General features: G+C 36.8%; 1 protein-coding gene across 1 annotated transcript in view; it reads left to right on the top strand.

Annotated features, from left to right (window-relative positions):
• The window catches only part of PLEKHA5 (pleckstrin homology domain containing A5), a 171,666-nt gene that overhangs the window by 111,336 nt on the left and 43,408 nt on the right, over nucleotides 1–16,922 (top strand). Inside the window, exons 7-10 of the mRNA XM_075160173.1 lie at nucleotides 2,419–2,491; nucleotides 6,276–6,376; nucleotides 7,304–7,419; nucleotides 14,967–15,434. Coding sequence (XP_075016274.1) covers nucleotides 2,419–2,491; nucleotides 6,276–6,376; nucleotides 7,304–7,419; nucleotides 14,967–15,434 — 758 coding nt within the window. The remainder of the gene's footprint in view (nucleotides 1–2,418; nucleotides 2,492–6,275; nucleotides 6,377–7,303; nucleotides 7,420–14,966; nucleotides 15,435–16,922) is intronic.

A 16,922-nucleotide genomic window follows, 5' to 3' on the forward strand; every position in this document is an offset into this window, starting at 1 on the left:
TCAATGTCTCTCTTGTACCGGTGAGCCCAGCACTGAATCCCATGCTCCAGATAGACCTTGCTAGTGCTGAGTAGAGAGGAACGGTGTCCCCCCTCCATCTGTTGGCAACACTGCTAATGCAGTCCAGGATGCTGTTGGCCGCCTTTGCCATGAGGGTGCGTTGCTGGCTCATGACCAGCTTGTTGTCCACCAGGACCCCCCAAGTCCTTCTCCACAGAGCTCCTTTTTAGCTGATCAGCCCTGGTGTGTACTGGTGCATGGGGTTATTCCTCTCCAGATGGAGGACTGAGTATTTCCCTTCGTTGAACTTCATGAGATTCTTCTCTGCCCAATTTCACAGCCTGTCAAGGTCCCTCTGAATGACAGCACAAACATCTGCTGTATCAGCCACTCCTCATAGTTCATATTACCTGCAAACTTGCTGAGGGTGCACTCTGTCTCAGTGTGCAGGTCATTAATGAAGATGTTAAATAGTCTCAGCCACAGTATCGACCCCTGGGGTAGACCACGAGCAACTGGCCACCACTGGTGCCACTGATCAGCCCTCTCTGGGCCCGGTAGTTCAACCAGTTTTCAATCCACCTCACTGTCCAAATGCATACCGCTGGACAGAGTTTATGTGTAAAATGATGTAGATGCTGTGATGTTTGATTGGTTTTTGTAAGAAAAGGGGTTGCTGCGTTGCTGTATGTTTCCATAGTAGTAATTGACAGCCTATTTAGTCAACAGATTTTTACCAACAGATACTATCTTCAGAAATTTACAGTGAAAGCTTGTGCAGGTTTCTTTTTGGTAGTAAGATAACTTTCTTAACATGTTTATGTAATCACAGAGAACAGCAAGTTTTGTTTGACTCAGGGTGTGTTGTTTCATTGCATGTAATGCCATTCTTCTGTCATTTTTCTACCCATTTTAAAGTCCAGAGTCAACTCTTTTTTTGGAAGGTGTTTACTGTGAACATACTGTTACCATATTATGACGTAATAGCAATCAAGAGGGAACAATAATTAGTAAATCCACTGATACAAAAAGGATGTACTTTAAAGTAGGAAAGAATGTAAAATATGAGAACCACACAATCGTTTTGTGTGCCTCTCTGCTATGTCTGAAGAAGGCCGAAAGATCATTCCTAGTGTGTCTCATTGCTGGCAGAATTTTACATGTGGCTGTGTAGAAACCCATTGGTGGTTTTGAGTGATGGGATAAATGTGACATTGCATAACAGCCTCTTCAGAAAGTCTGTCTGAGGGTTTGTGATAATCCTTTACACTGAAGAAGTTTGGGTATTTTCACATTGTACAGTTGATTTTTATGGCCAGTGTCCTTTGGGCCAGGGGTCTGGCATCCTAATCTGCTACTGAGCCAGTGACCTTGCCAGTGAGGTGATGAAGGCAGTCTCCCCTCCTCGTGTCTGCCGTTCCAACTGTGAAATAGGAGCTGACTGCTATGGACAGTGCTTCCAGGCTTCATTAGTGTTTGTTAAACCACTTTGAGGTCCTCAGAAGGAAGCTGCTATAAAGTCTTTAGTTATTCTGTTTATGAAAATGTTTGTGGCAAAAGATTTTTTAACTTTTTCTGAATAATATTTTCCAGCTAATGCTTGCTTTACCCTTTCTTCTCCCTCCTTCAGCTCATTTCCCCCACCCAAAAAAGAGCAGAGCTTGAAATATGAGGCTAAAGATTATGCTGACTTTTCTCAAAAAAACCCCAAACCAACCCGAAAATGAAACCCATCCCACCCCACAGTTTTTCATTATAGAATCCCTCTTCTTAGTTGTCACAAAACCTATTTACTACAAGAATATTGATAATTCACACATACCTTTCTTCTTGGAACAGATTAACATATTTATTAAATCTGATTCTACTAGGATGTGTGCGCTGCAATGCTCTGGCTTACTTACACTGCAGTAGTGGTGGCAGTCTTTCATTCTGAGTTGTGCGGTGTAAATTGGTTATAAGCATAAAAGAAAATGAAATTGCTTTAGGAATAAACTTTATTTGGGAAAGAAATTTGCTCTAGATATATGAGTAGTAGTAGAAGATGAAGTTCAGCAGAGAGTTTCTTCAGAAAACAAAGGAGGATGTACCCCAAGTATTACCTTTCTCTTTTCCTTTTTAAAAAAAACTATACGTTTTTTCAGTTAACTGTAGATTGTAGTCTCTAGCGTGCTAAAATAATGGGCTCTCATTTCATTGATTCTTGAATCATGTTAACTTCAGGCTTCCTGGGTTATGATATTTGTTTGCAGTGTCAAGTCTGTGATGAGAAGTCAAAGATACTTAAAATATCTTAGCCAAGAAAATGAACTACTAGCACACCACCACAGTTATGTAGTACACAGTTTACTTTACGAACTATTACTATTAACAGTCTTACCTGTTAAAGTTCTTACCTGATCACTTTGATTAATACAGGATAGTACTGGAATGAAGTTGTGGAAGAAACGGTGGTTTGTGCTCTCAGATCTGTGTCTCTTCTATTACAGAGGTAAGTTCCACTCAGGAAAGCTTCGTTTGCTAATTTTACTGGAAGCAGATAAATTTTGACACACCACTTAAATGTAAGAAAAATGAAGCTGCTACTTAATTTAATGGGTAAAATAGTTGTATAGCTGTCAGTATCCAGGCCTGCTACATCCCCCCTCTTCCCCCCCCTTCTTTCTTAATTACCAGTTTCACATAATTGCTTCCTGCCTGTCAGGTATGCTCAAAGGGCAAACACATTCACAGCCACCTCTTTTATTAAATTCTGGATTGTAGTTTTCTGACTGCTTCTGTTGTTAGGAACTAAATATGCCAGGTTAAATCTGATTTTTCATGCAGATGAAGTAACTGAAACGGGGATAGGAAAGGGATAGTGCAGGGGAGCTGAAACTCTGCCCTCGGAATGATAAAGAGGATATATATGCCTTTTGGGACTCTAATCAGTGTTCATGAATGCTTATAAAGTGAAACAAATGTTGTCCAATTTCAAATGAGTAGAAGTCTCTGCTGTATTTGGAATAAAGAAATCTGTTAGTGCTCCTATGTAGCTACATGAGACTTATTTTACATGGGAAAAATTAGCTGCTTATAATTCTAGTCTGGAGATATGTATGTTAGAAAACTGATTCCTTCACCATTACAGATTATTAACTGTAGTCTTCCTGAGGGGATAAACAAATGGGATTCGTGCATATGGAAACATATTCAATCCTGAAATAAGGTGTACAACCATAATAGTTTAAAGGAGGCTAAGAGCAAAGGAGATTGTAAAGCATGGCAAAATAGAGGAAAGTTAACAGTTAAGGCCATCTGCAGCCTTGTGAAGTGTAAGAAAGGATTTCAGCTTAGGGATAAGACTTTAGAATTGGTAGAAGTGGTGTTGATGCTGGTGATGCTGAAAGCAGTGACTGATGAATTTAAAATGCTGTTCTGTTAAAGGGTAGCATGGTTCTATTCTAATCAAGACAAATCGGGATGCAAAAGCTTTGTCTATGTAACTGTTTTAGTTAACAAATTCTGAATTATTGAAGTATAATCATTAGGCTTTGTTTCTTTACCCCAAGAAGTATATGTAGTTGGATAAACCACTGCTGAGTCAAAATTAGTCTATAATTTCAGTCATGGAGGCATTGATTCTGATACAACTACACTGTATTTAGTTAAGTGGTCATTGTATACTCTGTGCTTTCTTATAGGGTTTTCTTATTCTAAATAAGTCTTCAGGCTCTCTCTTCCAAAGGTTCTAAAGAAAGTGCTGCTTTGTAGCTGCCATAAGAACAGATTAGATTGACTTAAAGCACTGCATATGAAGTATCTCAAAATAAAACAAAAAAGCAATAAGCAAAACCAGCAACAAATAAAATAAATCCAAGCAGCTCTATAATCTTACTTTTTCATTTCTACATGTTAGTGTGCCTAATAAGCTGAAATACAAGCAGAACAGTCTAAATTGTTTACAGGATAAACTTAGCTTTTAGCTATCGTTCACTTACTAGAAAGCAGTTAAAGCTGATAAACTGTAATTAAACATGTATAGTAATGGTCTTAAAGGTATTAGAAATGGCTACTAAAATATAAAGAATTGCACTCTAAACCCTGGGCTTTTATGTTTTTGTTAATTCTGTCTCAGATATTGAAAAAATTGAAAGCGGGGAGCCATGCACTTACTCCCACATCGCAAACAGTGCTTCTGGTTACGTGACTGTGGTTGTTGGGGGTTTTTTGGTTTTTTTTTCTTGGTTTCGTTAGTAAATCTTACTGAACTTTTACAATTGTGTTACAATGATAGCAGCTGATGCTTAAATCTTATTTATAGATGAAAAGAAAAATTATTTCATTGTATTTCTTCAGAGCTTAGAGCGTACTCTTTTTCTGTTTCATGGAGGGATAAAAGACTGCCTGCCTTCATATTGGAAGATTATTCTTGCAACAAATAAAAGATCTTAGAGCTGGACAGATGATCTGCTCTTTTTCTCTTGTATTATTCATACACAGCATACAAGTAAAGAAGGGTATGGGGCAGTGTAATGTGTAGATAAAACTAGTCTGATGGGAAACAGATTTTTAAAATCTGGAAATGGAATGTAGCAGTATGTCTTCAACAAAGACCAAAGTCCTCCAGACATGCAGCTGTTCAGTGGAACAAAAATGCTTAATGCTTTTATATGGCACTAGTGGGTGTGACTTAGTCATAAGTCAGAGTATAGTCTAGCAGAAGAAGGGAATTTTTACCCCAAACAGCAGTCCAAATAAAGTAAACCCCAACATTTGCTGTGCATTCTGGGACAGGGGGGAAAAAAAGCAGAATTTTGTGTGTGTGGCTAGCAAGGAGGAAATATTTGAGAGGGGGAGATGGGGTGGTTTCAGGCATCCTTATGAATGCAGTTGAGTACCTGAAAGTAAATCTACTCCCTTCATGTCTTTTCCACCTTTTAATCGGAATAATTTTCTGCTCAGTCCTCCAATTAAATAACTATCCAAAAAAGCATAATTTTTACATCTAACATGTTATGTAATGCTGATATCTAACATGTTATGTAATGCTGATATGGCTGGGCAGAGCTTTCCCCATATGAATAACTTAAATGAAAGTTGTGGCTTTTCAGAATTTAGTGATTAAACGAGAACTGGGAAAAGATTTTTAAATCTGAGTATGAGAGAGAGTCCTTTTGTGCTGTTTACATGTATTTTAATTGTATTGTAAGTATAAATTTTCCGTGCTTGAAGCCTTGGAACATCTATGTTTACATCTTAATTTCATAGATACATAGTCATTCGTTGTGGGCAGTATCTTCAACTAAGAGAAGTGTTATGGGGGACAGTCTCCTAAGATACTGGTTGTGAACAGAAGTTCTGTATCTGAAATACAATTAAGATTGACTTTGTGAATTGCGTCCGATTATTCCTTTATTAAAGTATAACCGGATTTAAGAGCTGGTTGTTCCTTCCAATTAAAATGTCAATTTATTATTGTAATGTATTGTTCTAAAATTTTACAAAAAAACAATGCTCTTGAAAAAGAGTGTTTGGTTTGGGGAATTTTTGTTTGTTTTTTACAAATGATCTGAAACATATGCATTCTTACAAAAAGAATATAATTGAGTGTAAACTGTTCATGGGAATGATAACAATCTCATAACTTAATAATGCCCGATATCAGAAGAGGAATGTGCAAATTTTCTTAAAGACCAACAATCATAAACAGTATTTTAAAATACTTCTGCTCTCCTGGGTATTTGCAATTTTTACTGAGCAGGCAATAGATAGCAGGTATTGTTCTTGTCTCTGAACTAGAGGCTTGACTTCCATCTACTTTTCAGCTTTGAATTGTATACAGGTAAGCACTGATCCCCAGAAAAACTCTAGGTGAAGCTATCTGTGGCATTTTCCATAAGGTAGCTCATGTACTTTAACTTAGAGAGCTGGCACTCTCAGGAGGGCTTTTTATGCTTGTCCATCTTGGGAAAAAGTTGAAGGTGGCCATATTCAAATGGCCTGGATTTCACAGTGCTTAGCAGGTTTTTGGGGGCGCACACTTGTGTGATGTGGCATGCATTGGCAGAGAGGGACTGCACAATTGCTTTTGTGGACTGCACGCTTCTGGGGCTGTATACAGTCACCTATGTAACAAATCAGTCTGGTTTTCTGATTCTCTAATGCATTTTCCTCTGGAGTAAACTTCTTGCTACTGGTCTTGTCTTGTTAAGTACAGAGTTTCACTGAAGGGTCTGAATACAAGTACTGTGTGGCAAAACGCTTTGTTTCTCTAACCAAAGACTCATTCACAGATGAGAAAGAAGAAGGAATACTAGGTAGCATACTTCTACCTAGTTTTCAAATATCTGTGCTTTCTCCCGAGGACCATATTAACCGCAAATATGCCTTTAAGGTAAGGGAATCAAATTTTCAGTTTAATTTTATATCTGAAAGTACAATAGCCTAGTGAGCAGAACTCATTTTACTGAGGTGTTCTGCAAAACAGGATTGACAAACAGCTTCTGAGACTGATTTTTACATAACACGGTAGCAGAGGATTCAAGTATTTAGCCTGATGTAAATACAGACATAATTACTAGGATAAGAAAATGGATTAATATTACTTATTAGTAGTCTTTTATTTTTAGTTCATGGATCTTAAATACTGTGTGGTGTTTTAGAATTGTAAACTGTATCCGCAGCTAGACTTATCCCAATAATGAAAGTTCTTTAGTTATTTAGATATTAAGTATCTTACATATAAATAAAAATAAGGTTTTATTACCACTTAAATCACAGTATTACATGAATCATTGTTAGGAGTGTTTCACAGCTAATCTTTTTAATCCTTATATAAATCGCTCTACTAAATATTTTCTCTTGACTTTTTTTTTGTTTGTTTTATGAGCTCCTTTTGGCTTTTCTTCTGGCCTCCTAAGCAACACATCATTTATTTACTATGGTAAGTACAAATTAAAACTTACTGTGTCATTCAGACTGCAAAAATCTATGCCAAAATTTTCTTTATAATAATCATATTAATGTACATTAATGGATAGTCAAGATAGTTTTTAATAGATTGAAGAAATTTAAGGGCTTTTTATTGAGTGTATTAATGAAGAAGCAGCTACGATTGAAAATTATAGGCAATTATTTTGAAAATATGAATGCAGTGACAGAGAAACACTGAAGTATTCCTTCCGATATTTTTTCTGATAATATTATTTGCAGAAATCTTATTATAGAAAACATTAGAGCAAGTATACAGTAACATTATTTGCCTCTTTTCTTTTACAGAATCTTACATTTTTATTACAATGACCATGTCATTTCCAATCAGGCAGCTCATCCAAACATGAGGACCTATTATTTCTGCACAGATACAGGGAAGGAAATGGAGTTGTGGATGAAAGCCATGACAGATGCAGCACTTGTGCAGACAGAGCCTGTGAAAAGGTAATATGGATTTTCAAAACAGTGGCACAGTGTATTTCTTCCTCATGTTTAGTTTGATGTATTTAAATGAAAGGGCATACCTTAAAATAGAATGTAAATTGGCTGGAGTAATTTCTCCTTATATTGAAGAACCCTTACTAGTTTAACAATGTTGGATAAAATTTTGAAGTTGTAAAAATAATCTAAGTTCCTTTCTGAATACAGATGCCTTGACAGTAAAGGGCTAGAGGACAAAACTGACTAGTTCCTTTAGCCAGCGGGATCAAAAGAAGTGCAATGGCAAGTACTATGTGCAGGCATGTTTGACATCCCCTGCCCTCTTGACTGAACAGCAATAGCAGCTCAACTGGTGGTAGTCTTTGGCTTAAGCTTGTCATAAGTCTCAAATTCACAACTGTGAGTTCACAACACTGGCTAAATTAAACAGTTGCACCTATGGGGTTTTGTGAGCTTCTCAGTCAAACATAGTGGATCTTTTACTTACACCAATCTATGGGATATTCAGAAGGCTAGCTGTAAACTCAGAACACTTCTAAATTTGTACCTGTGCAACCGTTTAGTGACTAATCTTAAACAAAAGATTGAAATCCTAGCTTTCGTCTCTAATGTCCTTTAAATGTATAGATAATATATCAAGTATTTCATTCTTTGCATTGGACAGCATAGTGAAATAGCTTCATAGAAATACATTGTTCTCTGTACTATGGAAAAATAACACGTGCTTCAAACTCTCAGCTGTCATATTCGTTTTTCCCAAAATTACTGAAAATAGAAGATCTCAGCCTGTAGAAAAGGAGGAGTGGTAGGTCCAATTACCACAATGAAATTTGATCTGATTATGTATTATTTCATATTATATATGAAGATGTTATGTTCTTTGTCTCCTGTAACCCTCCTCTTGTTTGGGAACAATAGATAATATGGGGAAGGGATGAGCAGAGTGAGATAGAGCATAAGCAAGTAGATATTTGTCCTGGTTTCGACTGGAATAGAGTTAAATTTCTTCCTAGTGCTGTGTTTTGGATTTAGTGTGAGAAGAATGTTGATAACACACTGATGTTTTTAGTTGTTGCTAAGCAGTCGATAGTCAAGGACTTTTCAGCTTCCCATGCTCTGCCAGGTGCACAAGAAGCTGGGAGGGAGCATAGCCAGTACAGCTGACCCAACTGGCCAGCAGGGTATTCCATACCATATGATGTCATGCTCAGTATATAAATAGGAGGTGTGGTCCAGGAAGTAGTGATTACTGCTTGGTTATTTGTCAGCGGGTGGTGAGCAATTGCATTGTGCATCACTCATTTTGTATATTCTACCATTATTATCATTATCATTATTATTATTACTACTATTTTCCCCTTCCTTTTCTGTTCTACTAAACTGTCATTGCCTCAATCCACGAATTTCACTTTTTTTTTTTTATTCTCTCCCCCATCCCACTGTGCGGGGGGGAGTGAGCGAGCGGCTGTGTGGTGTTTGGCTGGCCGCCAGGTTAAACCACAACAATATTTACTAGCATTTTCACCTTTTAATGTCTTCGTTCAGAGCTTTTAAGAGATTGCACTTAACAGAATAGTGTTACCTTGACAAAATAAAATATCTCATTTAGCCTAGTGAATAATAAACTTAATCTGAAAAATCAGTTTTGTTTCGCATTGTAAGTGTATTGCAGATAGCTGTGGTAGCTTACAGATGGAGAAATGATTAAACCAAATCAGACCCACTTAACTTCAAAGAAAAATCATGTATTGATTGTATAAGCCCTTCGTAGGCTTGCAGTGGGCCATTCTGAATCTCTTTGAACTGGTGAAATGACCTTCATTTGGTGTTTGCAATACTGTGAACATTGAACGTTTGAAGAGGACATCTTTGTAGTAGAAAAAAATTAATGTGAAAAAAGTACATCTCCATCTGACAGAGCCTCCTGAATAAGTGTCGTCTTCGTATTCTCTCCAGTAACAGTCAATGCTCTATAGAAGATCTTTGGTACACCTAATTATATAGACAGTTGTTACATTATTACTTGTGGCATTTCTTTCAACTTAAGAAGCAATCCAAAATGCTAATGTAAATATCCACTTTCTTGTGCAGTTCACTAATGTAGCCGTACAGTCATGTTTGCTGCCTCAGAGCCTAGCAAGATTCGTAGTGAGCTCACCCTGGTGCCCGGCACAGCTTTTCAGGCCAGTCGTCCTTCCTAGGCTGCAGTGCCATGGCTGCCCTAACGAGATGGATGTGCAGCCTGCTGCCGTGAAGGGTGTTCCAGCCTCCCGAGATGCTTGGCCATGCACTCCTACCCCCTTCCTTCAGCCGCAGTGCCTGTTCCAGCAGTGATGTCTGCCTATTTCAGGTGTTTGGCAGTGTATAGGCAAACGGCAGGGATTCACAATACAGCTGGGCTTATCGAACACTTTTCATCCAGCTATACGTGCTCCTGCAACCTGCCTTGCCTTGCTTCAGGTGCTTATCCTACTCCTTGGTGAATCTGTGTAGCACACTAAACAAGTAGCAAAGCACTCAGCAGCAAAATCAGTAGTTTTCTGCCTGGATATCACAGGCAGAACAGGCTTGCCAACAGCCAAAACAAGTGTCAAAAAAGCAACAAGAAAAGCGACTTATGCAACACCATCTTCTTGTTTTAATTCAGCCAAGAAACCCTAGAACAAAACAGAAGTGGATGCGATCTCTCTGAAAAGTTTGTTAGTAGTCTTGAAATAATTACTTGAGAGAAAATACATTTCAAGACCAGTGAAGTCTCAAAGACTTTCATGTCTGTTAGCTATAATAAGGAAGAAAATCCTTCAGACATCTGTTTTCTAAAGAATCCATCTTTTGGCTATCAAACCAGTTCTTAAAATGAACCATGTAGCAGGATAAGATCTTATCCAGAAAAAATACTGTTTCTTCCCTGTAAAAATCTGTTAAGTATTAAGTATTGTATTACCTCATCTCTAAGTAACCTAAAGTTTCTCATGCACATAGCTCTAAGCATAAATGATTTTGGTTCAAATTCAGCTGGTGCCTTTGTTTCTCAATTCTGTTTTTTTGAGGGGTTCTAGCATTGTACTGAATACAGTTTTCTAACAGACTAGATACTTATGATACAATAGCTAGAGTTATTAAGAACTTACTTCCTTAAATATTTATGCAAGCTGATGTTGAGCCACTCTTAAGTGGTTGTTAATATAAATTGCCCAATGATAAGTCAGAGTTTTTACAGTATAGTTCTTAAAATCTAGAAGTCAAGGTACTTCACTGCTTATGATACTCTGAGAACCCAAACCCAACAATCTGTTAAATTGAATGTTTCAGCTTTAAATAATTTCAGAGCTACAATCTGTATCTTTATTTTTCTGAGGATATGAGTTCCTTGGAGAGAAAAAAGATAAAACGAATATTTAAAAGATTAAGTTGTGGGGGTTTTGCCTGGTTTTCCATAAAATAATCTTACTTTACACATATAATTAGCCACATAATACAGAAATGAGATACTGAGCTGAGAAAATAAAAATGCAACCATTTCTTTCAGAACTGATGTGCAGTCAAAGCAGAAAAACTCCCTTCTGACATATAACTGCAGGGAAGGACGAATATTATTTGGTCCTATTGACTTAACTGTAATTACTCCTTTCTAAACATTTTTGTTTTAATTTTACTTGGATAGTAAATTCAAGTTTAATAATGTACTGAGAGACTTATCAAAATAATTCAACAGAAATACTTTAGTCAGTAAGGAACTATTTAAGCTTATGACTCCAAATATGATCTCAAACAACCTCTCTGGATTAGCAAAACATCTTACTCTTTCCTTTGTATCACTGCAGACCACACTTAAGTTGTATCTGTGAGTACTGATTGCTTGTGTTTGTAGATGCTAATGTCCACCAACATTCTGATTTATCATTTTTACCCTAAATGCTGATTTCTCTACTCTCCCATGTTTAAGAGCATCATTTTTCTATCCTTTCACTGTCAGCTGTGTGTGCCAAAGTTTCTTCTGAGTGATGCAGCATGTACTAAGAAGAGAGTGGGTTTTTTTCCTCCTAGTGTAGTTAGTCTCCCTGAAGAGCATAAGCTAAGCTGCCAAAAAAGCACTTGTTAGCATAATGACATCCACAGTGGGGGTTTACTGATGTCACTGTATTTGGAAAAGATGGCTTTTTCTTTTCAAATGCCTCTGCCTGGTTTTGTTAAATCAGTCTTCGTGTCTGTCTGACACTTGATTACATGCCCCCCCTGCCCCTTTTAGAATTATTTACTTAAATAAAGCAGCAGAAAATAGTACTTTTCCTGTGTTACTGTTCTGTACATATTATTCCTGTTTTGTTGTAGAAACCTATAAATTGCATTCAGTATGTGCTGAAACACATATGTTCAATGCTCATTCTCTTTTGTCTTCTCCCTCTCCCGTCCTCAAAATACCCTGCAAGTCTTGTTGAATGTGTCTTTGAGAGCCAGATATAAATATAGAGCCAAATATAAGTATGGATTTATTTATCTGTTAGTTTCTGATAATTCTTTCCCATTTGGATCCTTTGCTGTGGAAAGACATCTCTCACTCACGCTGAGTTGACTGATTTGATGCGCAAAGTTAAAGGAGAGCCCAGAAGTCTATTTGAATGTCAGTACGTTCAGCCTCTACACCATCACAAAGAATGTCAAATATAAATGCTTGGCTCTGCTGTGTATAACCACAGTAACAAGGGGATACAGCATAGAGATTGCATAGAAAAACAATTCTGTGATTTTGGAGTTTGTTGTTTTTTAATTAAGATCTATAGTGGAAAGCACTATGATAGTGTGAATTGAACACTGTGCCAAGTCTTGACTTTGCCACCTCTCTGATGAATGTCCTTAAAGATGCCATTCTCCCTCTGCACCACAGATTTTCCATCTGTAAAATGGCAAGTGCTTCTCTGCTGTAAAGCACCTTGAGAAAGATTGATATGAAGTGCTATGTAAGGGTGTGGGTGGTACTATTAAGGCATGCTGCATATATTAATGCCTGCGTTTAGCAATATTTGCAAGGTAGTCCTTACATTTATTTGTAAACTCTTGAGCGCTGGCTGAAACCTGAAATTTTAACACCCTTTTTTGACTTGATAATTGTGGGAAATGGAGTTGAATTTTCATTCACTTTCCTGTTTGGGGAACTCCTTTAGTATGTGGTAGAACACTGTGTAGCAGTTTTGAGGTGGGAGGGAGGAGGTGATCCAGTTTTTTTCCATAACCTTGAGAAGGAACCTAAGCAGAAATTTTTGGTCTTGGGAACAGTTTAATGTCTTGAGGGGAAAAAAATAAAAAGAAAACACCTCACTTTTAAATTGCAATAGGAGATTAGCATAGCGTTTCTTTGCTGATACTTGGAAATTATAGAAAAGATGACATAGGTACAGCGATTCCACCACGTGTCCTCCCCCACAAAAGTCTGCATAAAAACTGGTTCCACATCAAGATTTTTTTTCCTCTAAAAATTATGGTTGGCAGAAATGTCATCCTCTCCTTTTTGCTAGCAGAAAACATCAGATGTATCTAACCTCTGCATTTAATAGCGATGTATGAGAAAAAAACCACTGTGTTTCAAAATAATGCTGACGCATATAGCCAAAGAGATGTTCATGTTAGATTATTGGTATGAATGTTTTCATTTGCAATACATTTGATGTGTGTGTACGCTTTCACATCAGCAGCTCAGGAATAATCACTGAAAGAGAAGGACTATTTTGAGCTACTTATATTAATAGAGTGAATTTTGGAGGACTTTTATAACGTATTTTATAATACCTTTATATTATGAAGTATTAAGCAGAGATTGGGATCATCACAATTATGTCAGGAAGAGGCATGGGGGAAAAAATCACACCCTTTTGTTAACATGCAAAGAGCATGAGCATTTCATTCTAACTCACGTACAGTATTCAGAGGACCGTAGCGTCTTGCTGTTTCTTATTGATACATTTCAAATGGTGTACTTGTCAAGGCAGGAGTCTCTTGATCCTTTCATATCATGGAGAATTCATAGCAAGAGTAGGGTGGTAATGGGAGGTGCATTTAAAATTAAGTGTCCAGTATTACTAGCAGTGGGTAGTCATTTATAAGGACCTTAGAGTTTTCAGTCCTTTATCTATATGCTGGGGTTCTGTCCCAAATAGTTGTTGGCCTGTTGGGAATTCATGGCTTAAATAATCTGTTGGGGAAGTGTAGACTTGTTGGACATTTAAGCCTCATGTTAAAGACGGGTTAAGCAAAAATGCCTACAGCTATGTATGTAGTTACTCTACTTGGAACTAGAGCATTTTTCAGAGGAGCGGTTATGCTTGTGGTCTTGGTCAGTTGTATATGTGATGGCCTTTTTACACACGGATTAGGCACATGAACTGCACACAGTTATAAAGATGAATAATGCATTTGCAAAAAAGATGCAAAACAGTGTGAAAGGTTAATTTGACATCATCTTAAAATAAAGTTTTGTTCTTGGCTTGGTTTTTACCGAGATGTAATCTTAAAGAATTATATCTCTTCCTCTTCTTTCCTCCTGTACCAAAAAATGTTGATCAAAACATTTTAGGGGTTTTGTGGGTTTTTTTCTAGTAAACTGGGAAAAAAAGTCACTATCTGAGCTGGATGTTCAATTCATGTCCCAGTACGGAAAAAGGTACAGCTTCTTGACACTTTGAAATTTTATAAAGAAGATAGCTAATAGAACTGCATGCATTGAGTATTGTGCAAGTACTGTAAAGCAGTAGTTTTCTAAAAATATTATTTTTGTGGTACAGTTCCCTAAGTCAGCAGCTATTTTCCCCCTTAAAATTAGGGAAGCCACAGTTATTTTCCACAAAATGTATGCCAGCCGAAGTGATAACATACCAGAGAAACTTAACTGATGCCAGTGACCATGAAAAGTTGTTTGCTTTCTTTAAAGGAGCTCATTATATGTTAAATTCAGCGGTATTGTGAATCACAAGCAATGTAATCTGCTACCATTTTTAAAGATGGCTTTAAAAATCGTCTGGATTTCAGGCTGTTGACATCTGGAAGCTTTAGCTCTTAGAGAGCCACTGAATATTTTTACTGTTTGAATGTCCAGCCCTCCAGGAACATCCACTGTTTCAGACTCTGGCTTTATTTCCTCTTGTGCACATTTTTCTACGGGGTTAATCTGAAGTTGGCTTAAAAATTTTACCCCATGTTATAAATACTTTTAAAATAGCAAAGAAATAGAGAAGTGTGGAAGAAAAAATACTCACACTCTCCAACCAACCAACCAAAAACCAAACCAAACCAAACACCACCACCACCCCCAAAACAAAACAAAAACAAAACAAAAAAACCCTCAAAACAACAACAAAAAAAACCCAGCCTGTCCTTGATTATTGTGAAAATATGTCCTGGATTTTTCTCTTGAAGACAAGATATTGGTGTAAAATGTCTGGACAGGGATTCACTGAAAGAACCCTGATAAACACAAATATATTAACTTTTCATTTTCTATTACTGTTTTTTAATGAATGTTTTTTTGATGTTATAGCTTGTCATATATTCCTTTCCAGAGTAGAGAAGTTAACCACTGAAAATACGCCACCTCGAGAGGCAAATAATATTTCAAACCATCGGGTGCTAATTAAGCCAGAGGCACAAAATAACCAGAAAAATAAAGAAGTGAACAAAAATGAGGAGAAGAAAGCTTTGGAAGCCGAAAAATATGGATTCCAGAAAGTTGGGCAAGATAAACCATTAACGAAAATTAACAGTGTAAAGCTAAATCCTTTGGGATCCGAATACAGGACTTTACCCATAACCACGATTCAGGCTGGACACTTCAGACCAGTTCATTTAAATGGGTCTGAGAATAAAGCTGTTGGTCTTGTCCTGGCAGAGACTGGAGATGGAGGTCAGCACAATGCAGTTCAGTCACATATGGAGTCTGAACGAGTTATGCAGAGAACTAATTCAATGCTGCAGTTGGAACAGTGGATTAAAATACAAAGAGGAAAAGGACAAGAAGAGGAAACAAGAGGGTAAGTACTATGAAATAATTTTTTTTTTTTGCAAGGCTTTCTAGCAAATAATACTTAGACTTTTATCCTGGTCAGATTCTTTATATTTTGTTCTATATTACATAAATATATAATTCATTGTTCTCTGTAAGAAGTGCCTGGATGACTGCTCAGAACAGGTTTATTAAAGTTTCTCTTTTATTAACATTTGAGTGATTATTAACAAATTAAACTATATTAATAACAATAAATAAAAACGGCTAGAAACTCTTTTTAGGTGTTAGAAATTTCTCTATCCTAGCAGAGAGAAGGTGTCATCAATCATAACAATTCTTTTTCCTCTTAGAATCTGTTCTTGTAATTGCCCTGTCTTGTGCATTTTTGTTCACAAATTCTTGTAATAATATTTTATTTAAAATTCTTAAAAAATATTGCAGGGAGCTTTTAAACTTTAAACAATCTTTAATTGAAGAGAGAAAGAGAGAGAGAGAGAAGCTCTACCTAAGAGTAAGTCATAGAAATCTAACTCGATGCTTAAAACTTCCCTTCTCATGAAATTAAACATCTCCCAGTTCTAATATTGAGTTCCAGTGCCTATTCATGAAGCTTTAAAATTATGTGTGAATGTTATTGAATCTTGTGCCGATAGCAATTTTTCTGTCTGAGATGGGACATTGTGTAGGGACATTGTTTCCTGACTGGCTTACAGACAAGCAGCTCTAGCAGTAAAATATAAAAGTTTTTAATATTACATCAGATAGGAAGTAATGGAGACGCTATCACAGGAGATATTTTGAAGAGTTGGAAATTAGGGAGTTTGCATATAAATGGATGGCAGAGCAGAGCTTAAGATAGAACCAGGTTCAGAAAATGTGTTTTCTGCAAATTTCAAAATATGGCGGTTGGGGGCTTTTCAATTTTTGCAAAAACTTGAAAAATTTACATTAGTTTGATTTACACTTGCCAAAATTGGTTGAACATTTCCTCATTGGCTTTAGTCCTTCATTAAATATAATTAGGAATTGTTAATGTGTTGTTTCATGAAGTACTCAACATAAGTAGTTTGATCAAGTTTGAACTTCCAGTACAGGGAGCGACTTGCACACTCTGACATATATTTTATTACGCATGCTTGCATAATGAGAACTGAGAAGGCTCTTTGATGCAATTAAGAGTTTTTTTAAATTGGACTGTAAAACTTGCAACCAAACAGGAGAAATTTGAATAGCTGTGCCATTTTTCAGTTGCGAACAAGTATTTAAACCCTAAAACTGATTTCATTGTGGGAATCAAATAGAAGGAAGTAGTGTTAACAGTGTGTTACTAATTAACAATATTTTATTCTTGACTATAGAGGCCACTTGCTGTTTAAATAAGGGTGGTGCTTATAGCACAAACGGTATGCATTCAACTGCAGTTCTACATAAAGGTAGCAAATGGAAAAAGAATTGGCCTTGAGCTATCTTTTTTGCTTTGTGTGGAAGTGGCCTTGAATAATGATCCACATTT

This window comes from Calonectris borealis, chromosome 1 (assembly GCF_964195595.1).
Source record: "Calonectris borealis chromosome 1, bCalBor7.hap1.2, whole genome shotgun sequence".
NCBI classification, from domain to species: Eukaryota; Metazoa; Chordata; class Aves; order Procellariiformes; family Procellariidae; genus Calonectris; species Calonectris borealis.